Below are 23,643 nucleotides of genomic sequence, written 5' to 3' on the forward strand. Positions count from 1 at the left end.
AGGCCCTCAATGAGGCATGGGTCTTTTTCCCCTTGCAAAATATTCCTTTATAAAATAAGTCCACCTGGACTGGAGATGTACCGTACATACAGTAAGTACTCTGGACTTCTTTCACATCTTACTGTCTTTATTTGAAGAGGCCATTTTACACATTCCATTTCCCACCCCCAGTAGCAATAATCCCCACCATAGCAATTGCTGGGGCATAGGACTCTTCAGATATAAGTCAGCAGAAAGGATTTGACCAAGTGCTATAATATATACATAGTTCCATCTCTCCATCTTCCCAAGAATGAGTTCCTGGGTAGAGTCTTGCAGGGTCAGCTTTCTTGTGAGGAAAGCATTCTGGAGACTTGGGTGACATGTTTCTGCACATAGAGACCAAACAGAGAGTGAAACAGAAATGCTTTCATTCTCCAGTCATGAACTCTGTCCTTCCCACTTCTATGTGCTTCTCCTGCAGAGGGGGACAAGGATAAATTGCAGTGGCCTGGCATTGCCCTCAAAGGCCTTCAAGCCTATTCTTCACCATCAAGTGTGAAGTCATATGCAAGCCTAGAGAGTTTTGGGGGGTCAAGAGAGTCATTCTGTGAAAGCAAAGAGCATGTTCGCAGCAACATGTGTAGTGGCTTTTAATTGAATTGTTCCTCAAGCAATTAGCAGTATGTCAGTATCACTACATCAAGACTTATTACTGTTTGGCCCAAGGACTTCTGTGTTTTCTATACGGTTGGCTCATTAAATCTACCAGGATCCCTTCGGGCACTCCAAAACCTCAGGCTCCAAACATCCACTCGCTGCCTGCAACTTGGAACATTGTGAATGCTTTGTATGTATTTTTAACGGCAGCAGCAAGGAGAAAAAGAGGAACAACAAATGCATAGGAGAAGACAGGAAGCCAAGCTCTGGGGCTTCCAGAACTCCATGTTAATCATGATCAGCAGCTCCTCCAGTTAAAAGGCTCTGGTATATTTATGGCATGTGTGTCCTGCAACCCCATTGCTGCCTTTATCCTCTAGAGGGCATCTCGAGACAGCAAAATGGAGGCTGGGTGTGATGGAACAGGCATAAGGCTGGCTTCAACATACCTTTTATTCTTATTTTTGCCAGTGTCACAAAGTTGGAAATAATTCTCTGAGATTCAACGAACAATTTTGCCAGCTAATGGCTAAAACCAGGATTCAGTTTCACAGATTTAATGCATGGGAGAGAGGGGTACGATTAGACATGTTTCAGCATTAGGAAGGAGAGTGCTTAAATCTTTGGGCACTTATACCAGCTGTTGCTTCAATCTGTCCCAAAATTTATATGGAAACAGGTGAAATCTGTGCCTAGTCCCAGATAGTCTGTCAGAGAAAAAAAGTGGGGTTCATGTGGAAATAAGTTACAGTAAGAGCTGTTTGTCAGTAGAACAGACTCCCATGAGAGGTGGTGGACTCTCCTTCAGTGGCCACCTGTCATGTATGATCTGGCTGAGATTCCTGCATTGCAGCTCAAGGTGACTTAGTGTCCCTTCCAACTATACAAAACTAACCAAGAGAGAGACCCCTTCCTGGCTAAGAGCTGAAAGTGCCTCTCGCTTCAGTTGCCATTGGAAAGAAGTGTTCAAAAGCTCTGTGAAGTGCACTCAAAGACACACACATACACAGTCCTGCTTGCAGGATTAAGTACCCTCCCAAGCTACACATTTGGGAGCCTTGTGAGATATTTCTGTTGCTAGCCTGCTGCTCCACTATAGATGGCAAGCAAGTCAGGTTGGCTGGATGTTTCCTCACATAAAACACCTCGCTTTGCACATAAAAGACCAGCAAGTCAGGCAGGAGGACTAACTTCTCTTGCTGGTATCTATGTGCAGACTATCTTGTGCTTTAGACAAAGCTAACTACTTGACCACCACCAATATTTTTTTTTTTACTCTGGTTTCTCCTCAGATCGTTTTTTTCACCCTAATTTCTTTTTTCCAAAAACATGTCTTTGTATGGATTGCTTCAGAAATGCGAAAAATTCTTCAAAATATGAAGTAAAACTAAAATATTATCAGAAATTTATAAGATATATCAAAAACTAATTTGTGTAAAACTGTGCCCCTCAAAGGTCAGTACTACTGCATGCCTCTGAGGGCAGCTACCTAGTTGGCCTAATGACAGTACTGTACTGGTTCTGTCTATGTGAGGGGAGTCTTTAAAATGGAGGAACATCGAAGTATTTGGGGTGCAATCCTAAACATGTTTACTAGTGATAAGCCTCATAATGGGACTTCCTTCTGATTAAACCGGCATATGATTGCACCGCCAATCCCCCACCTTCAGTCTGAAGTGTTCCAGAGCAACAATAGATACTGATCATGCATTCCCTCTCTTGTCAAATGAACACACAATCGCTAGGCAGTGACTCTGAGACATTTATTTTCATGTTCTTCACCTGCTGTTTAAAGCAAAGCAAAGCAAAAAGCATCCATACCCCCAAACTGTATAATCAAAACTGAATGTTATACTGCTGTACCCTTGGGGTTTAAAGTTGTATAAAATACAAGTTCCCCAGGGGGAGGCAAGGCTAAAATCTGTCACAGCAAAAACAGCAGAAAGTCCTGAAGCACCGTGAAGACTAATAATGTTATATTGTGGCATATTTCATGACTTAATCTCTACTTCAACACATGCAAGGCCTAAGAGGCCTATTTATTTATTTAAAGCATTTTTACCACACGCTTTGGTCAGAAAACAACTCTCAGGGCAGGTTACAAAGATCAGTAGTAAAATGATGGAAACAATTCAAGGGGACTGGTGGAATGGCTGCAGTTGAGAGAGAGAGCATAGGTGGCTGGTCTCCGAGCAAAGATGATGAAGTACCGTAGTTTTGATTTTCTTCTTTCCCTCTGCTCCTTAGTCTGATGTACAGGTACTTTCATTCCAAACAATTAATGAAATTTCCTTTCAGGATTGTTCTTTTAAACGGTACACTTTTGTAATCAATTAAGAACCAACCATGCCTTCAAGGGCACCCTTATTGATGAACACTTCAGTAGCATCTGGTGTTTACCTTGTCTTCTAAGATATGTGGGTATTTGTCTTTTCTAGATGCATCTCATAAATTTTATAAATTCCCTCTAGAGATCCATCTTTGTACCTGCTGCCTTTGGAGCAATTTTAAAACTGCTAACCCTAAACTCATTTTTTAAATTGAAAATTTGCCAGGCACGTAGCCTGTGGTCTGTGAGTAACTGCTTGATACCGACTTCATAATTCTTTATTAGATTGCATGTAAACAACCCTCAAATATGTAGGCTATTTCCACGCACAAAAAACCTGCAAAGGAACTTTTTTTCTGCTTTGCTGGATTTAAGCAGAATTTTCTGTTTTAACATCTATTTTTAGGCACTGATAGGGTCAACATCCTAGGGAGTCTGAAAAATAAACACTCGCGATAAAGAATTTATACACCATGTTCAGGCTGCATCTGGAGAACTGAGGGAGAAATTCAGTGTCGCCCAATGTTAAGCCTTCCATCAGGACATTTCGGCTTGCCAGATGGAACATTCTTTTCAGTGGGGTGGGGGGTGGGCTGCCAACCCACCTAGAGCCAATTTCATAGGGGGGACCCTGATGTACAGACAGAAATCCCTGCACATGTCTTCTGCCATTGGCAACTGTTCGGTGAATTCCACCCAAATTACAGTGCTCACTTCTGGATACCACATATTGTAAACAACAACAGCAACAACAATCCATTGACAAAATGGAGCTTTTTCAGAGAGTGGTTACTGGGATGGTGAGGAGTTTTGGAAACTGAGTCCAAGGAAAACCAGTTGGAAGAACTGGGAATGCTTAGCCTGGAGAAGAGGAGATGAAAGAGCGTTATGATAATAGACTTCAGTTACTCTCTTATTTTAGGGTAATCTTCCTATTGGCAAGAGTCAATTAGTCATTTTTAGAGGAGAACACAACACAACATCAAAAAAACAAAGATCATGGCCACTGGTCCCATCACCTCCTGGCAAATAGAAGGGGAAGAAATGGAGGCAGTGAGAGATTTTACTGTTTTGGGCTCCATGATCACTGCAGATGGTGACATCAGTCACGAAATTAAAAGATGCCTGTTCCTTGGGAGAAAGGCGATGGCAAACCTAGACAGCATCTTAAAAAGCAGAGACATCACCTTGCCTACAAAGGTCCGTATAGTTAAAACTATGGTTTTCCCAGTAGTGATGTATGGAAGTGAGAGCTGGACCATCAAGAAGGCTGATCGCCGAAGAATTGATGCTTTTGAATTATGGTGCTGGAGGAGACTCTTGAGAGTCCCATGGACTGCAAGAAGATCAAACCTATCCATTCTGAAGGAAATCAGCCCTGAGTGCTCACTGGAAGGACAGATCGTGAAGTTGAGGCTCCAATACTTTGGCCACGTCATGAGAAGAGAAGACTCTCTGGAAAAGACCCTGATGTTGGGAAAGATGGAGGGCACAAGGAGAAGGGGACGACAGAGGACCAGATGGTTGGACAGTGTTCTCGAAGCTACAAACATGAGTTTGACCAAACTGCGGGAGGCAGTGGAAGACAGGAGTGCCTGGCATGCTCTGGTCCATGGGGTCACAAAGAGTCGGACACGACTAAACGACTAAACAACAACAACAACACCTCTGGGACATTATGTGGCATTTGAAGAGTGGCTGGGGCAAAGCAGTCAGATGGGTGGGGTGTTTAGAGATATATGAGAGAGACAGCAAGCAACTGGACACCTGGAATGTAGATCACAACTACAAGTTTTGCCTGAATAGGCAAGTGTATGAATGAGTTGTGTGAGGAAGACTGAGTGGCAGCAGTTCACAGGGACCTCATTTGGATTGTGGAGGACTACCAATGTTGCTTTAGGACTAGAAAAACCTGGCTTCCACACCTCCATGATACCTGTTCAGTGAATTTGTGAATAAAACTGAAGTTTCCAGTGTGTTCTCCTCTTGTTGTTGTTGTTCAGTCGTTTAGTTGAGAATGTTCGAGCTTCAGGATCTATCCTTCCAGTGAGCACTCAATATGCCTGTTGTCTTTGTCCATGGAGTTTTCTTGGCAGGGATACTGGAGTGGCTTGCCGGTTCCTCCTCCAGGTGGATCACGTTTGGCCAAAACTCTCCACTATGACCTGTTCATCTTAGGTGCCCTGCTTGGTATAGTTCATAGCTTCTCTGAGTTATTCAAGCCCCTTCGCCACGGCAAGGCAGTGATCCATGAAGGGGTGTTGAAGTGATCCAGTTAGTTTGAAGTGATCCAGAGGTGTTAGTTTGTTGTAATATGGCATAAGCTTTGTATAACAGAGGAACATAAATCACAACAGTACATTAATTTTCTCTACATATACGGTATGTTAACCTTTAGACAGCAAGTGCCTGGGATGTGTATCTGCAACAACAACAACAAGGTTTGGAGCATGCTTCATATGTCAACTAAAACATTTCCTCCTTTTGGTGATAATGTAAGGAGCTGCATTCAAGTGGCAATCATTATGACTAAAAATGTAATTAAATCCTGCCCAATGAGCCCTTTCTTTCCCACCCCTGGATAAGCAGTTAATTAGCTATTTATGCCATAAGTCCAAGTATTAAATATCATTATACCCAGGGGAAGAGCATAATAGTTCAAGTCTGTTTCTTTCCTCTTCCTATCTACAGCGTTTAGAACATTCAAAGTCCACATTCCTGAGATTAGGTTGCTGGAAAGAAAAATGCCATGTTGTCTTATATTGCAAAACCAGATGGCTTCTTTCTTCTTTTTTTTCTTTTTGAAAGGACAGGTTACTGAAAAATAACATCTATCAATTAATTCTTTTAAAAATCCCCTTCCAGAAAAGATTCTGCTCCTGTAATAAGAAAACACCAGATACAATACATCACATAATTTTGGATTGCCCTCTTCTCAATTATTTCATAGCTGGGGCATTTTCCGTAGTATTATATCATACTTTTGAAGGGAATGACATTTACAGTGCATACTTCATCTACTTCCTCTGAATTAATTCCACTAGTTTCAATTCTGGATTAACTGGGTTGAGAATAAGATGCCATGTCATGTTCAGATGAAAACCTACTAAGATAACTGTATGACTCATCCATTTTTTGGTATCACAGGCTCCCAAACCTCAGAGATATAATCATCCCGAAGAATCTCTGCTTGGAGAGAGACAAATAGTTCTTGTGGGAGCCAAATACAGCTTGAAATAGGCATTGCCTTGCAAAGTATGCATCTGACTGATTCATTGGCATCTCTGGTCAACTAGATTTGGCAGGCCTGTGTGGAATAAGTGTAGAGCAAGGACTTGAAGGCAAAATGTGGTCCTACAGACTCATGGGACTCTCCCCCTCTTCCTAGCTAGAATTTGCCTTGAACTCTGATAATGTTTCTTGCTTAACTGGACGTTGCCTGGATGGAGGCCATAGAGAGGTGTGCGTGTTTGAATATAGAAACTAGCCTGCTATACAAAGGTAACATTCACATCCATTGCTCTGTTCCCTGTTGTCTCTGGCCCCACTCTCCATTGGCATGTGGCCCCTGGGAAGTTGTCCAGAAGGAAATCATGGAATCATGGTGCGCAGCCTGGGAGTCATTTTGGACTCACAGCTGAACATGGAGGCGCAGGTGAATTCTGTGTCCAGGGCGGCTGTCTGCCAGCTCCACCTGGTATGCAGGCTAAGACCCTACCTGCCCGCAGACTGTCTCGCCAGAGTAGTGCATGCTCTAGTTATCTCCCACTTGGACTACTGCAATGCGCTCTATGTGGGGCTACCTTTGAAGGTGACCCGGAAACTGCAATTAATCCAGAATGCGGCAGCTAGACTGGTGACTGGGAGTGGCTGCCAGGACTACATAACACCAGTATTGAAAGACCTACATTGGCTCCCAGTACGTTTCCGAGCACAATTCAAAGTGTTTATGCTGACCTTTAAAGCCCTAAACGGCCTCGGTCCTGTATACCTGAAGGAGCGTCTCCACCCCATCATTCAGCCCAGCCACTGAGATCCAGTGCCGAGGGCCTTCTAGCGGTTCCCTCATTGGGAGAAGTGAGGTTACAGGGATCCAGACAGAGGGCCTTCTTGGTAGTGGCGCCCACCCTGTGGAATACCCTCCCTTCAGATGTGAAGGAAATAAGCAGCTATCCTATCTCTAAAAGACATCTGAAGGCAGCCTTCTTCAGGGAAGTTTTTAATATTTAATGCTGTACTGTTTTTAACATTTGATTGGGAGCCGCCCAGAGTGGCTGGGGAGACTCAGCCAGATGGGCGGGGTAAATAATAATAATAATAATAATAATAATAATAATAATAATAATAATATTACTATCATCATCATCATCACAGAAATGTAGAAATGTACATGTAGTCCAAGAATCATTTCAAACCCATGACCCTGAGATCAACAATCTCGTGCTCTATCTACTGAGCTATCCCAGGTTCAAATGCAGCCCTTGGGCTGAAAAATGATCCTCAGCCTTTATGTAGACCTTCAAGATTTGTGCATATCCTTCTTTCAAGTCACCTTTAACTATGGTTTGTTTCCTGCCTTAGTACCTACAATCCAAGCTGCAAAGCTGTTACAAGACCCAATGAATCAACAGGATAAAGAAAAAGGCTGCCGTGAAAAGTTACTTTATTTTTGTGATAATTTGGTGTTTCTGGGAATAATCAGAAAGGGAAGGAAGAGATGATGATGTTTCCAGAGCGCCTTTAGTTCTGAAACTATATTCTTTGAACTAAATGCTAACGTCTGCTTGAGCCAGCTCTTTATTATCTGTGTATCTCTGGTCAAAAAGGTGAACTGAGGATAATCTTGATTGCAATACATTGGCAAATTACTTGGCTTTCAGGGGGGGGGAGAGGGAGGGAGCATGCTCAGAGATTCACTGTGCATTCTGACAATTTTTCTGGCTGCTTCCCCCCCTCCCCCAATTTCTGGCAGTGCTATTGATTCTCACTTCTGTTTTTCCATACGCTCTTCTTTTTTGGATGTTATGCCACTAACACATCTATTAAGCAAGGAGAGCCAGCTTCTCTTCCCTGCTGCCTCTGTTCTTGGAGGAATATGCTGCGATTTCCCCACCCACTGTCTGTGAAAACCATTAACATTTTTCTCTTTCTTCAGCTGTGTTTCTGATGACTCTGTGAAGCAATACACATCTAAAGATCATCTGGCCAAGCACTTCCAAGTGCCAGTGTTCAAATTTGTGGGTAAGGACAACAAGGTGAGTGAAAATGTGTAGCAGCTGCTCCTTTAGCAGTTTGCTAGCAAAACATCTGACACATGCATGGACAATAGACGCAGGAGGTGCCCTTGAAGGATGCAAATCAGAGATGCATTGCCTTCTTCCAGTTCTTCATAAGGGATTTCACTTTAGGAAGAGGATAAGGATAACAGTTTGCTAGTTCCCTGACTTCTGCTTTTATTTCATACTTTCATACTGACAGTGTAGGAATGACAAAGTGGGTGATTGGGAATATATATATGTATACAATGCACACACACATATAATGCAATAGGATGATGCAATAGTGCCGCAGGCAGCCCTGGCCTCTGTCCCTCTTTCCTTCACTCCCTCCTCTGATGCCCTCTCACGTCTCTGCCTCCCAAAGGCTTGCACAGCTGTTTGTTGCAGCAGCCCTGGTTACAAGCTCCTCAGGCGATTGGTGCCTCTGGGGCTGGCCAAGGGGTGCTTCCCAAGCCCCTGTGGGGCAGTGTGAGGAGACACCTCTCTTTGGACGTGGAGCTCAGAGACCGGGGTGGCAGCTGTGGCTGCCCGGAGGACTCCCAAGGAGAGAGGAGAGGAGAGGAGGCTGAGGAAACACTCCACAAGGGATGGTATTTGCAAAAAGGTGAGAGGCTCTGCCAGCTGTGCAGGCAAGGGGTGACATAACTGGGCTCCTGAGCCCCATGGGGTGCTGCAGAAAGAATGTAGTTGGTCAAGGGAGCTGTGGACTCAAAAAGATTGAAAACCACTGGTGTAGATATTCCCTCTACTTGGAAAAGAGACAGAACTCTGTTGAGTGCAGCGGAAGCTGAAACTATGTTATCTGTTTAGCTTGTTGACACCACTTTCAACTTCTGTTCAGGAATTGAATACTGCTGCAACCTAAAATTACGTACAACCTGTCTGGTTTTAAGATCACCACCCTGATCAAAACTTTGTGACCTATCTGTTATGCTTTTTCCCCCTTTCTTATTTAAGCTCATTTTCAATGCAAACAATATGCAAAACATGTACGCAAAAGTCTGGCGGTTTGGAGTGGAGGTGTCTGCCGGATCAATACTTAACCTGCTTTGTTTTATGGCATAAAATCCCAGTGCAGCCTTTTCAGTCGATTTCTTCTTCTCGGGAGCAGACTACACTGAAGATAGAAGGAATACTAAGCCCCAGGCAGAATTATTTGTAAGCCTCATAGCCTAAAAGGCTCCAAGCCTAGCAGGTTGCTTCTCTGAACTTCTGTTTCAGACATGCCACTGCAAAAGCCTATAGGTTGCATGTGGTTGTGAGGCAAAACAGGGTGTTTTCTGAGTTTCTGGCTTCTGTACAAATACTGCTACCCCCCACCAACCTGAATTGTTTCCTTTACCTAGCAAATCCCTGGATTCTGCAGATGTGCGTGGCAGATTCCCCCAGGCCATTTGGGATGCTTCATATTTGTTTATCTCCTTTTGTATTCAGGAAGTGTTCCTCCACTGCCGTGTCCTTGTGTGTGGAGTGACAGATGAGAGGTCTCGCTGTGCCCAAGGCTGCCGCAGGCGGATGCGCAGATGGGCAGAGTCAGAGGAAGAGGAAGCCAGTCACATGGCTAATCGCATCCTCACAGGTGGTCCCATTAGAATTGACATAGAGAAGTAGATCTATCTCAGCCTTCACCAGCCTAGATCCCACCAGACTACAACCCCCGTTTTGGGCCTACAGCCTCCATGCTGGTTGAGGCTGATGGGAGTTGTAGTCCAAAGCATCTGGAGGGCACCAGGTTGGCAAAGGCTGTCTTGTGAACATGCTGTCTCACTGATGCTTTCTCCTATGTACCTTCAATAGTGAGCAGTCATCTGTGTTTGGCAAGAAAATAAAGGCAATAAACAAAACAAAACCATGTGATTTCCTCTTTCCCCAGTGAAAGCCTATGATCTTTGCTAAGGTCAGATTAGATGCAATCTCATCAAAATGCTGTTTGATGTCTGATAATGGACGGTTGGAGCAAATTAAATGGGCCATTTGAATCACAGGGATGACAATGGTACCAATTTTTGTTAGAAATCATTAGTTCAAAGAGCATGTAAAATGTCCAGATCTATAGCATTTTCATGAACAGGAATTTGGGTTTTTTACAAGGCTACACTGACATAGAGGAGGGGGACACTGTCTGCAACATTCCAACAACTTAACTAGCACACTTTATCATTTTTAGGTGTTGAAATCAACACAAACTAAGGGGTGCAGAGGGTGCAGAGTGGTTCAAAACCTAGGAGTTTTGAACCACTTTATAGTATTTAAATGGTGAGATCCTATATCATCATGACCTAGAAAAATCTTTCCTAAAGCCAGATGAACCAGTGGCATAGTAATTTGCAGTCTGGAAAGGTGTTAAAGCTCTTCACAGTGACAGATTCATGAACACCAATCCAAATGTCAGTGTGATAGATCTCACCCAGTAAAAGATCGCTGCATGACCACTGAAGCTCATAGGATTAATTGAAGTTACTGGATTCAGTGAAAAGAAATGCAATGCAACTCTATTACTGTCTGCTCAGAAGTAAGTACCACCTTGTCCAATAGTGCTTACTCCAAAGTAAGTGTGAATAGGGTTACCAACTTAGTCTCTATTTCCTATTCAATAAATTTTGTGGACTTCAGTGATACTGTTGGGGAACATCTTTCTCTATAGTCCACAAAGTACTTATGCTAGAATCAGGGCCAGTCCTACCATTAGGCAGAAGGGGGCGGCTGCCTTATGCAGCAGATGCTGGGGAATGGGCAGCTGTTGCCTTCAGGTGAGATGCTGCCTTCAGGTGTAATAAAATTAAACTTCCAGTCAAGTTGGTTTCAATATATAGAATGGGGGGAAGGCTCCCTTTTGTCCTTCAACACAAGCAGGAAAATGCCTTTGGCAAGCTCTGGCGAGGAAAGTCCAGAATTCGTGTTGTTCCGCTTTAAAGCCTTTGCATTGTCCTCTTCCTATATCTTCTCTCTACTTTTTGTAAGGATTATTAAGAAATATTTTGTTGGTTGTAGCCAAATGCCTTGCATAGGCTCACAGTCAGCACTGATGTAAGATATATGCACCATGTGTTCAAACTATATAATCTACACTAAAAATAATAATAAAGGTTTGGAACTAGGTGCTGAAAATTCCATATGTTTTAACTTGCTAACTGTGTATTACTAGGAAGTTCATTAATTGTAGCATTCTTATAGTGTGAATCTCCATTCTCCATCCCAAATAACATAGCATTTATGTTTTGTAATGTTTGATCATATTGCTCTCATCATGCATACCTATTGTTAGGAATTTAAAATATAATGATAAAAGGCAGTATAGGAAACTGATGTAGGGCTGCCATTACCAGGATTTCAAAGGTGGAATTGACGTATGGGGGGAATTTCCACAAAGCTCAACAACTAACTGATGGACCTGCCAAACATCAACCCAGATGGAGGAATGAAATATTGGGAGACAACACACTTATCGCAGGATAGCCTAAATAGGGAAGGGGGTTTATTTTGTTATGGGATCATGGAAAAGAGTAAATACTGTACTGAAAAGAGTAAATTCTGTAAGGCATTCATAATGTAAATGGACGAACAAGTTCAACAGTGTTAAAAACAGCTCCAAGAGTTTCAGATAATCAAGAACCAGAGAACATAAGTTTAGGTACAGCAGGATATGTTTAGAAAAGGAATCATGGTGTTATTTTATCAGAGGGCAACAGGCAAAATATCAAAAACGTTCAAATTTGGGACAAGTGGCAATTTGTGTTTACAGAGAAATAACCCAGAGGGTCTAAGAGTTATATTTTGGAAGAATGAGGATGGTTCTAAAAAATTATATAGTTGTGCCACCCGAAGTTGTAAAATAGTAGTAATGCTTTGTAGCTAGAAGAGTGCATCGTAAATGTTACTGGCAAGCTCTGATGTTATTTTGAACTATATATGTTATTTAATAAAAGTTAGTTTTACAATGGCCTACCATAATAAACTTTTCAAATAGTCAATATACCTTTCTTTCTTGTTATTAAGCAATATGTATGTTGCTTCTCTTTAAGTGAAGCAATGCCTTGATGGAAATAAAATTAAGAGTAACTTCAAAACCCACACTGTGATCTTGTCATTCTTCCCTCTTTTTTTGTCTTTGGGGAAATCCCCAGAACCAGCCATTCTGTGTGCTGTTGAGCAGTTCATAATCCAGTACTGGTGCAACCCTGCACCTGTTTTTCCAATAGAATGGGAGTCTCATGACCCTTGACTGGCTCTACACCACTATGGCAGCATTAAATGTCTGGTGATAACAGCCAGTCAGCTGTGTGAATATTTGCTGCGGAAATGTACTATAGCCAATGTCACGTTTTCTCTGTATCCTTGGTCACATCTGGAATGCTCACACACACACACATCGCAGTTGGTCTTCACTGAGGTTTGTCATTATGCCAAACGGATGCTTTGGGAAGGTGAAAGAAGCTGTCAGATGGAACAGACAAGGGTACCAGGCCAAGGCAATCGGTTCCAGTCTTCAAGCTGCAATTAAGGCATTTGCAGTGATTGCAATGATCTGCTCCCCTAATGTAACCGCTGCCAAAAATTGCACCTGTGTAGGGAGTAGAGAGCGGAAGTGGGTGCATGAATTCAGAGCTATCGCTGTCAGGCAGTTTGACGCTCACCTCACAACTCTTCCCGTTCTTCCTCCTGACAAATGCAAGCGCTTCTTTGGCTGTCCATGAAAGGACGGCAGCCCAGAGTCCTGACTGTTTTAAATACGGCGTCGGCTACTGATTCACATGCTGGAACAGAGGACAAAGAGGAGCATGTCAGGGCCAATCAACAATTTCCACTGTGTGCCTACTGAGGTTTGGTCTGCTTCTCTATAGGCAGCTGCTTGTCAAACAGACAGCTTCCATCATACCAAGGGGAGCTGGTTTAGCTTAATTGGAACTGCCAGCTGAGAAGTGCTAGGCTATGGAGACACCCTTTACATCCAAAGTGCATGGTTTCCCCTAAAGAATTCCCAGGAATGGTGCTGGGAACTGTAGCTCTGTGGTGGTAAGCTACAGTTCCCAGTTTCCTGTGTCTGGTGTAGCTGATAAGCAGTTCTGTCATTTGCACTGCAAATTTCTTTGTTTATTGCTAGGATTTCTACCTCACCTTTCCATAAAATAGCCAAAGACTATTTTGTGGATGCTCACTAGAATATCACACTATAGTCCAGGGGTGGGGAAACCTTCAGCCCAGAAGGTCATATCTTTATCTCCCCTGAACCTCTTGGGCCAACTTTGCCAGGTGGTGATGGGGAACCACTCACTTGTCAATCATCTGAAGTCATGATGATATTGGGTTATTGACGCATGTCATTGTTGACCCATGACGATGGTGCTGTGCCCAGTTCTACCCAAACATCCAACAGCCACCTGATAGCTGGGTGCTGTGCCTAGGACTCAGCAAGATTTCAAAGCCCACTGCTTGGGAAGCAGGTTGTCAGGCTGGTTGGGAAGTGCTGCACAAAGCATTCTGCAAGTTCTCCCCTCAGCGCTTGCCAAGCATTAATCATAGGGTTTGCAAAGCCCTTTGCGTAGCGTTTCTGAAGCACGCAACATCTGGTTGTTGGGTGCTTTGCAAGCCCTGCACAAGGAGCTTTTCAGGCACTAAGTGCCTGCAAAGCCCCTTTTGGCCAAGCTCCGCCCTTGCCTTCCCCATCAGGTGTAGGGCAGGTGGGCGTAGCTTGCCCCAAATGCCAAAGCTTGCCAAATGGAGAAGTCTGGCAGGCCAAATTTGGCCTGTAGGAGAAAGGTTCCATACCCCTACTATACTTGACTGTTCCCTTTCTTATTAACAGTTAAACAAGATACTACATTTATAATTAGACTCTCTCACCCTTCTTCTTTTTAAGTAAATAGCAGGTTTGTGTGCATGTGCTGCCTCCTTGAGAGGTCCGAAGGGTGACAACACGAGAATGGGCCTTCTCTGCAGTGTCTTCCCATGTGAGGAATGCTCCCCCCAGGAAGTTCACCTGGCGCCTTCATTATACACCAGGCAAAAATGTACCTTTTTAACTAGGCCTTTGGTTGATTTGATTGACATTCTATGCCCTTTTAAATTGTGGCTTTTGGGGGGGGGCATTATTGTGTTATTGTTGTTTTGATTATGTATTTTGCAGTTTTATATTTCGCTTTTATTCTGTGAACTGCCCTGAGACCTCCAGGTATAATAATAATAATAATAATAATAATAATAATAATATAATAATATTATAATAATAATAATAATAATAATAATAATAATAATAATAATAATAATAATAATAATTAATAATAATAAAGGTTCCTGCATCCCTGGCAAAGATGTGATCTAGGAGTGCAAGGGGAAGACCCATAATTAAGTAGAGAGTTTCATTACTTCAATTCAATATAATTTTTGATCCTCATGGTGCAGAGGAAATCTAGGAAAATGGGAAGCTGGTATATCTGAAAGGTTTGAATGGTCGACGGGGGAAATGGTCAAGGATGGTTGAAACTGAGCAACACCTGCAGATTCCCCATCCCTGATGCAAGTGATGAATTGCTAAGATGCTCACAGCATATAATCTTTACAGGGCAACTGGCATGATTTTTTTCTTCGGTTTCTAGTAGGTTGTGTACACCTATAAGTACTAAAACCACACACGTTCCATCATCCTAATGAGACAGGAAGCCAATGATGAGGGAAACTGTCTTAGAGAATCTGCTGAGCTTCTGCATCAGAAACTCTGAACTTCCCCATTTATCTTAATTGTTACACTTGGAAAATAAATTAGTGACCCCTTTGCCATCTAATTGCTGGAAGCTGAACCAGAGAGGGGTAAATGGTGTTGCGGGCGGGGAGAGAAAGGCTGTGGGAACAATATTTTTCAAAGCAGCACACATTAGGCAGTACACTCCTCCCCCTCCCCTGCCCACTTATTAAGATTCCCAGGGAATCTTTCTGAAAATCTGCTCATCTACACAGGAGGAGTGAAGGGGGAGAAATTGATTTAGTTTGCATTTTAACGCTAAATCCCCAAATTCATCCACTACAATACTGAGATGCTTCTTGGAAACTGGCCCATCTCCAGATTTTGCACTGCATTTTCTCCAGCCAAAGAATATGTACAAAAATGTAATATTAATGAAAGCTGCGCATAAAAACTCACAGTGAAGGTAACATGCCTTCTGTTGGGGAAAACTGCTCTCGAAAATGAATAAACTTATTAAAAAAAAGTTGACTGCGACAAGGTGTGCATCAGGAGAACCGCACGTAGAAACGCATACAAATATGCCTGAAGACTTATTTTTTTAAAAAAAGGAAAGGATTGAAAACATATGTAGAAATACAAGTAACCCAATTTAAGAAAGGAGAAATGGGAAAAAACAACCAACATGGACACATCTTCCTATCCTTACACTGAGGTAGCTAATTGGCAGCTCATGAACCCAACATTTGCCTGGGGTCAGACACAGACTACATGTTTATGGCCACATCACAACATACATTTAAAGCACTACACTACTACTTTAATTATCCATGGCTTCCCCCAAAAGAATTCTGGGAGCTGTGGTTTGTTAAGGGTACTGAGAGTTGTTACAGGACCTCCTATTTCCCTCATAGAGCTACAGTTCACAAAGTGGTTTTACCATCAACACCTCTTCCTAGGCAACTCTGAGAATTGTAGCTCTGTGAGGGGAACTGGGGTTTCCTAACAACTCCCAGCACCCTTAACAAATGACAGCTCTCAGAATTCTTTGGGCGAAGCCATGTTCTGTTTAAAGTGGTAGCGTACTGCTTTAAATGTATGTTATGCAGCTTATGTTTGCCCAGTCCACTTTCCATTTGTAATAGCTCCTGCTGATGCTATGTAAAAGTGTGGTGTCTGAAGTGCTAGCAAGTATCTTTGGTGCTTATTAAAATATAATTTGAAATACCATTACCTGGCATTTTCAGAAAGTAAAATTAAAATTATTTTGCTTTCCCAAAGCAGTTTATGTGCTTCTTCACCAAGCGTAGACTTACCAAGCTAAAGGTTGTCCAATCACAAAAATAATAGCCGATTTGAATTCCTCACACCCAAAAACATGTTTTTGAGACTGGAGAAACTTGAAAAAATTAAGTTTCACCCCTTCAAAGGACATTCCCTACTGCCTCATTCCCACCAACTGCTTAGGAAGTCAGCCATCACTGAGTTACACTTCCTTCCACTTAATGCATCCCTGGGTGGGAAACTCACCTGCCACCTTGGAGACGAAGCCAAGGCTGCGCTTGAGGTCGGAGCAGATGGACTGCAAACACCAGCGAAACTTGGCATCGCAGCGGTATTTGTTGGCCCCGCAGGTATCATAGCATATATCCAGCTGGTTGCAACACTTAGTCATGGCAGGGATACCCATATCCAGCTGTACATGAAAGGAGAGGGAAGAAAAGATTCTCTGACACACAACATTGCTCCCCTCATATTTCTTCTCTGAATGCTGTTTATAAAATTTTATTTTGCATGGATTAGCTGCAACGGATTGAACTGCCTGATACTGACGGTTCTTAGGAGACCAACAGGATGAGAAAAACATGCTGCAGTGAGATTAAACAATAGCTAAACCACAGAGTCTAGGACTTGCCGATCAGAAGGTCAGCAGTTTGAATCCCCGTGATGGGGTGAGCTCCCGTTGCTCGGTCTCTGCTCCTGCCAACCTAGCAGTTCGAAAACACGTCAAAGTGCAAGTAGATAAATAGGTACCGCTCTGGCGGGAAGGCAAACGGCGTTTCCGTGTGCTGCTCTGGTTCACCAGAAGCGGCTTAGTCATGCTGGCCACGTGACCCGGAAGCTTTACACCGGCTCCCTCAGCCAATAAAGTGAGATGAGCGCCACAACCCCAGAGTTGGTCACAACTGAACCTAATGGTCAGGAGTCCCTTTACCTTTACCTTTATGCCTATCAAATAACCATGTCACTTGTCTTGGGAAACAATGCCATAGTTCCTTGAGCAGAGCTAACATGGTGTCCTTCAGATTTTGTAGGCTCCCAATTCCCCTCAAAGGAGTAACATTGGAAGCGGCCTCATACCAAATCAGACCATTGGTCCACTAAGCTCAGCAGTGTCCACAATGACTGGCAGGAGCTCTCCAAGGTTTCAGGAAGGGGTCTCTCCCAGACGTAGCGGGAGATGCCAAGGATTGAACCTGGCACCTTGTTGGTTACCTTTGTCTTAAATCAGCCTCTGGTCAAGGCTGATGGGAGCTGTGGTCCAAACCATCTGGAGGGCACCAGGTTGGGGAAGACTGTCCTAACATGTGGTTGCCCATGGCTTTTGATTACAGAGATGGCAGTTAATACAAGAACAGGCTTGTCATCATCCACCTTCGCCACAGATGACCTGAATATGTCAATGAACCACACATATTTCTTTTCTTGGTCAGGTAACACCCTGAACACAGTGAAATATATTTCATTTGCTGACCAGCATCAAAGAAGGATGAATCTTCTCCAAGGAAACATCAAGCCATGTATGGCGAGGCTTCCACTGACAAGGAGCAACTCACGTTTACAGAACAAGGGGACACTGTCATTTATATAGGGTTCTTCAACATCAACTTCGTTGGACTGGTCATGTGCGGATGCCTGATTATCCACTTCCAAAGCAAGTACTCTATTCCAAACTTAAAAATGCAAAGTTTAATGCTGGTGGTCAACAAAAGAGGTTTAAAGACTCTCTCAAGGCAAATCTTTAAAAATGTGGTAGAAAAACTGACAACTGGGAAACACTGGCCTGAGAGTGCTCCAGTTGGAGAACAGCCTTCACCAAAGGTCTCATGGGCTTTGAAGACACTCAAACTCAAAACACTCAAACGAAAGGGAGAAACGTGCTAAGAGGAAGGCACGTTTGGCAAACCCTCACCATGACCAACTCCCACCAGGAAACCAATGTCCCCACTGTGGAAGGACGTGTGGATCCAGAATTGGCCTCCACAGTCACTTACAAGCCCACTGTTAAAATCCTGTTGGTGGAAGACAATCTTAATCGGCTACGAGTGATTGCCAAAGAAGAGGAAAAGAAAAAGATATTGCCCATCGGCCTCAAACTGCCAGATGCTGAGTCCCTCTGAGGCGATGGTGCCAGCTGGCATTTAGGACCAAAGCCCATCAGTTACAACTCATGCATTCCAATCTGGTCCACATCCAGGTACCAAGTCAGCTCTTTGGAGTGCTTTCCCACTCGTTTTTATTACAGATCCCGCTTTCTTTCATTTTTGCCTTTCTGTAATTATGAAGATAATTGGAGTCGTGAATCCTGCATCCATTTATGCAGTCCCCATCCAGAGGATTTATTTGTTCACCACAGCAGCCACCAACAGTTGGAAGCTAAATGCTCGGGTGACTGGCCAATCAAACAGTAAATTATACGGGTAGCAGTCAGTTGAGAAGTGATCGCTTTGTTTGCCATCAGCAGCCAGCCGGCACCTCTGGCACACACAAGGCAGACAGCTTGCACTTGACATCAGGATGAGAGTGGCTGTCTGGGCAAACATTGAGCGGGACACTCTTCCCATTTGAAGAGCCTGGACAGATCAAGGGACAAAAAGCACCAAGCAATCACAACCCTGTCTGAAAAGGCAAGTGTGGTTAGTAAATCATTTCACTGGGTAATGAGATGTTAGCAGTACATACACTTTCGGGTACCTTGAGACCCAGGAAATAGGAGCTGCAGCCATTGGGTTCTGGAGACTTGTAATCTGGCCTGGCCATTGGTGCTTTCCCTGTAAGACAAGTGGATAACATACCCAAAGAAAGCATTAATAGTTCTAGATGTGACAGCCTTGGAAAAGAGGACTTTGTACAAAGCTTATTGCAGGGCTGGTGAGCATCAGGAAAGGACTGGCTTGGCTTTGCCAAAGAGCAAGCAATCAGTTTAGTTGGGCATCCTTGGGAACAGGACTAGAAGCAACAGCTGAAGGCCCCAGGGGGCTGGAAGGGCCCTTTAGCACCAGGCAGTGGTAAAACTTGAATCCATCTATGGTAGCCACCTGATCTTTTAAGTGGCCCAAGATGTAAGTCCCTGGCCCATAGGTCAATGAAACCTCTAGTGTTCATTGATCTAATGGCCAGGGCATTGCATCTGGGTGATGTAAGATGGCAGGCGGCCACCATAGATAGGAGTCAAGCTTTGCCCCTGTACAGAAGTGCTGCTGCACAGTAGAGGGTACTGAGTGATGTCACTGCTACAACAAGCAGGATTGGGCCCTGCCCTCGTTGATGGATATTGGAGTCCCCTGACTGGTACTGTTCCAAGTGTCCCCCATAGTCTGTTGCCAAACAAGTTTCATAATATAAAGTTGAAGTCATTCATATCTATACATATCCATATCCTTTATTTCATGCTATTTACAACAGACTAGAATTGCAATTAAAATTTAATTTTGCAAAGGTGTTTTTAAAAATCTAGCAAAGTGGTTAATTCCAAAACTCAACATGTAAAACATCCATTTCACATTCAGAATTGAAATACTCATTTTGAAAGGGCGTTTTCTGTCAAAATTCAAGTGTTGACATCTTGTTTTTTATTTTATCTGATGTAAAATGTAGTATTTCAAAAGATGTCAACAGTCAGTGAGCAAATATGTGTCTCCCATAAGTAGCATTGCATGCCAACAACCCAATACTGTGGGTTCCTTGTTCTCTATATGATCCAGTTCATGTATACAATGGAAATGCAGCTAGGTCAAGAAATACAATGCATTTCCATCTCAGGGTTTTTGTACCTTCTAAAAACTTGGAACTCCCCCAAAGTTGTAAATATTCCCCGTGTGTGTGTGTGTGTGTGTGTGTGTGTGATGACTTTTGGTTGCCTAAGCAATGACACTCATACCCTGAAAATATAGGAACCATTCTCTCTTTGTTGCCCTTCAGAGTGGTAGGGGGTGGAAGAGTGGTCTGAGGTACTGCATTATTTACTCTCCAGGAGCCAAACAGTCTGTGGAAGTCCCTGTACTTCAGATACGGACAGAAAGTTCTTCAAACTTTCACTGGTTGCCAACCTAGCTGTCAGCATTCCAAGAACAAATGAGGGGCAAGATGCCATAACCCTCGATGACATGTCAGATGCCATATCATAACAGGATAAATCCCTCCCTTCATTTACTGGCACCAGTCCCCCATCCCCTTGGTGGATGAGCCAAGGGAGATCATTGTGAGATCCTGTCTTGTGGGCACCTGGTTGGCCACTGTGAGAACAGGATGCTGGACTAGATGGGCCTGGGGCCTCATCCAGCAGGCCTCTTCTTGCGTTCTTCAAGGATGTCCCACACATGACATGGCTGTTAACCCAGGTTTGCAGTTGAATGCACACCTGACGAACAGCTGAATCTTTGATGAGCGTACTTGTCTGCATTGCATTAAAATGTACAGTGGTACAGTGGTACCTCGGGTTAAGAACTTAATTCAATCCAGAGGTCCGTTCTTAATCTGAAACTGTTCTTAACCTGAAGCACCACTTTAGCTAATGTGCCGCCACTGCGCCGCCGCTGCACCGCCGCTGCACCGCCGCTGCATGATTTCTGTTCTCATCCTGAAGCAAAGTTCTTAACCCAAGGTACTATTTCTGGGTTAGTGGAGTCTGTAACCTGAAGCGTATGCAACCCAAGGTACCTCTGTACCTCGGTTTTCGAACAGCTTAGTTCACGAACAACTTGGAACCCAAACGCTGCAAAACTGGAAGTAGGTGTTCCTGTTTTCAAACTTTTTTCAGAAGCCGAACGTGCTCCGTTTTGAGTCCCCCTGTGTTTCCTGTTGCGCTGCTAATTTGCATTCCCCCCATTGTAATTCAAACCTTGCAGTGTTCTAAGGTGATATTTGGAGCTTATATTTGGTGCTTTTGTTTTTGCTATTTATTTTGTCTTTTTGTTTTTGAGGCTTTTTCAGTTAATCTGTTTTTGTGACTGTGTGGATCCCAGTTCAGCAACTGACTGACTGACTGATTGATTGATTGACTGCAGAAATGGATAAAAGCCCCCTATGCAAACAATGACTACCATTTGTGCAGGTAAGAAAGAAAATTAGTTTTAATTTTTATCATCTACAATACTGTTTTATTTATTTTATAGTACAGTAAATTGATTATTGCTTTCATTTTGTGGATCAGTGGTCTCATTAGATAGTAAAATTCATGTTAAATTGCTGTTTTAGGGGTTGTTTTTAAAAGTCTGGGACGGATTAATCTGTTTTGCATTACTTTCTATGGGAAAGCATGCCTTGGTTTTTGAACGCTTTGGTTTTGGAACAGACTTCTGGAACAGATTAAGTTTGAGAACCATGGTACCACTGAAATGTGTGAATTGAACCCAAACCATCTGTAGCACTGGGCAGCTGCACATATTACAGAAATACTCAGTCTGCTTGTTGTTGTTTTAAGATGCAAAGCCTTGAGGAGTTTTTGTGACCCAGAAAAGAAAAATCAAGGTGAATAACAACCGTCCACTCTGGGGGAAGAAATGAGCAGCGAATTGATTAACAGCTCCTGGGGACTCCATTGGTACCAATTTCAGAGGTTAATGGAGTGTGGGAGGCACCATAAAAGCAAAATGTATGGTTGTAACTTGTTAGTCTCAACAAAACAAGAAAAAACAAAGTTTTTGGCCTCCAAAGAGATTGTGGATGTTCTTCACTATCCCCAAACCATTCTAGACAGCAAATGTTTAGTGTTTCTACTCCTAAAGAATAAATCTGAGCTGACCAAACCAGCAGTCTTGGCTGCTTTGCTTCAGGCTTTCTATCTAGTGACACAAACCACATGCACAGTTTCAGAAGCTGCATGCAGATGGGAACTGCCCATGTAGCACTAGCTGGTGCAAGCAATTTCTAACCCAGCACCTGGAAGCCTGATTCTCGAAGTGCAGTCTCTCAGGTATTTTGGATAGATGGGGATGATGGCATATCCTCCAACATATACCCCACACATCTTACTGGGTTGCCCCCAGCCACTCTGAGCAGCTTCCAACATATATAAAAAGATAAGAAAACATCAAACATTTATTTTTTAAAAAAACCTTCCCAATACAGGATTGCCTTCAGACACCTTGGGGGTTGGCTGACTCCATACCCCCGACATTTCTCCAATGAAATAGGGACATTGTAAGGAAAAGCAGGACATTCAAGGATCAAAACAGAAACCGGGATGGATTCTCTAAATCAGGGGCATCCCCGAAAATTAAGGACACTGGAGGGTTGTTGTCCTAAACATCTGAAGGACAGCAGATTGGCAAAGGCTGCCCTGGTCCATTGAACTGGAGAAGACAGGTCTGAATTTTGAAGTATCTGTTGCCTGGTTCAGGGAGAAGTCAAAGGATATATTTATCCATTCTAAATAGGTGAAATGAGGATTACATAAACTATGTTAATGATGATGGCTTGGAAACGTCAAGCAGTATGTAGCCCAGATCAACAAATACGCCTAGCCAAAGTGTGCAAGTTCATCAACCATAATAAAAAAATGACAACAAGATGGCTATGCTCTACCTCCAAGTATACCAGCCACAAGAGTTGCTGTGCTTAGGTCCTGTTTGCAGGGTTGCCACAGGAATCTGGTTGGTCACTGTGAGAACAGGGTGCAGGACATTTTGGGGGCCATGAAACTTGAATTGTTATGGGGGCCCCCTTTGCAACCAGCAATGAACTAACTACTGTTACGTTCTTCAGCGGGGCTGTTCACCTTTACAACATCTGTGCTACTGACTCCCAAACTTTGGATTTATTGAAATACATGCAGCAACAACAAAATAATCAATTTGAGTCGTGCGACTTAGTTTGCATCTACTAGAACCATTTTTTTAAAAAAAGTATTGTCGCTTCTGGGGCCAGTCCAGGATTATGGGCCCTGAAGCTTAATCTTCATTACTTTCAGAGCAGATCCACCCCTGGCTGGACCTATCGACTCATCCAGCAGGCCTCTTATATAGAAAGCAATATTCTGGTCAACTATTGAGAAGTTGATATAGGTTTGAATTTGCCCAGGCTATCACTAACTGGAATGAAACATGTGCTAAATAGAAGTGAAAGAAGAGGAGCTTACCATATCTACACCGGTACTGGCAGACGCCGTTCTTCCCTCCTAGCAGCTCTGATACATAGTCTAAATAGGCATTCACAGTCTCAAAGCCATCCCGGATGGTCCCAATACCCCAATCTGAAAAAGAGGCTTCCTCGGGCACTGCTGATGGATGGGCTGTGTTGTCCTGAATTGTCTCTTCAGTGCCTGTCCCCACGGCCAGAGACATGCAGAGAATCAACAAGACGCCGAACAGTTTCATTTTGAGGCAAATCCAGGCACAGGGAAAGTTTAGCGAGACAGCGAGGGGTTAGTGAAAAATGACAACTGAGCTGCTCCGAAAGTTTTACACGGCCTGTGTGTACACCCGTCTCCGGTGGACTTT

The 23,643-nt window shown here is 43.3% G+C and overlaps 2 protein-coding genes across 7 annotated transcripts in view; one reads left to right on the top strand and one right to left on the bottom strand.

Annotated features, from left to right (window-relative positions):
* The window catches only part of OIT3 (oncoprotein induced transcript 3), a 34,662-nt gene extending 24,566 nt beyond the window's left edge, over positions 1-10,096 (top strand). The window contains exons 8-9 of the mRNA XM_083740020.1: positions 8,124-8,223; positions 9,682-10,096. Of these exons, the coding sequence (XP_083596146.1) occupies positions 8,124-8,223; positions 9,682-9,858 (277 nt within the window). The 3' untranslated portion in view covers positions 9,859-10,096. The remainder of the gene's footprint in view (positions 1-8,123; positions 8,224-9,681) is intronic.
* PLA2G12B (phospholipase A2 group XIIB) lies at positions 2,389-23,643 on the bottom strand. 6 transcript variants are annotated; one of them, XM_083740026.1, is made up of 5 exons: positions 23,283-23,631; positions 18,899-18,975; positions 16,454-16,619; positions 12,882-13,001; positions 2,389-3,829 (listed from the first exon to the last, which is right to left on the bottom strand). In XM_083740026.1, the coding sequence occupies exons 1-4, from the start codon at positions 23,518-23,520 to the stop codon at positions 12,883-12,885; spliced, it is 600 nt and encodes a 199-aa protein (XP_083596152.1). In that variant the 5' UTR covers positions 23,521-23,631; the 3' UTR covers positions 2,389-3,829; position 12,882. The 6 variants fall into 6 exon arrangements, with proteins under 6 accessions (XP_083596152.1, XP_083596149.1, XP_083596148.1 ...); XM_083740023.1 differs by having other exon boundaries at positions 2,391-3,829; positions 18,887-18,975; positions 23,283-23,643; XM_083740022.1 differs by lacking the exon at positions 2,389-3,829 and adding an exon at positions 9,230-9,364 and having other exon boundaries at positions 18,887-18,975; positions 23,283-23,643.

Source organism: Podarcis gaigeae (genome assembly GCF_964106915.1).
Source record: "Podarcis gaigeae genome assembly, chromosome: 5".
NCBI lineage: Eukaryota > Metazoa > Chordata > Lepidosauria > Squamata > Lacertidae > Podarcis > Podarcis gaigeae.

What these genes read in the sequence shown, in the direction of transcription:
- PLA2G12B (XM_083740023.1), bottom strand. Translation starts at nt 23,520, where the DNA reads ATGAAACTGTTCGGCGTCTTGTTGATTCTCTGCATGTCTCTGGCCGTG. An exon ending in CCAGTACCGGTGTAGATATG is followed by an intron (nt 18,976 to 23,282) that starts GTAAGCTCCTCT and finishes CTTGTCTTACAG; the next exon opens with GGAAAGCACCAATGGCCAGG. An exon ending in GTCTCAAGGTACCCGAAAGT is followed by an intron (nt 16,620 to 18,886) that starts GTATGTACTGCT and finishes TTTCATGTACAG; the next exon opens with CTGGATATGGGTATCCCTGC.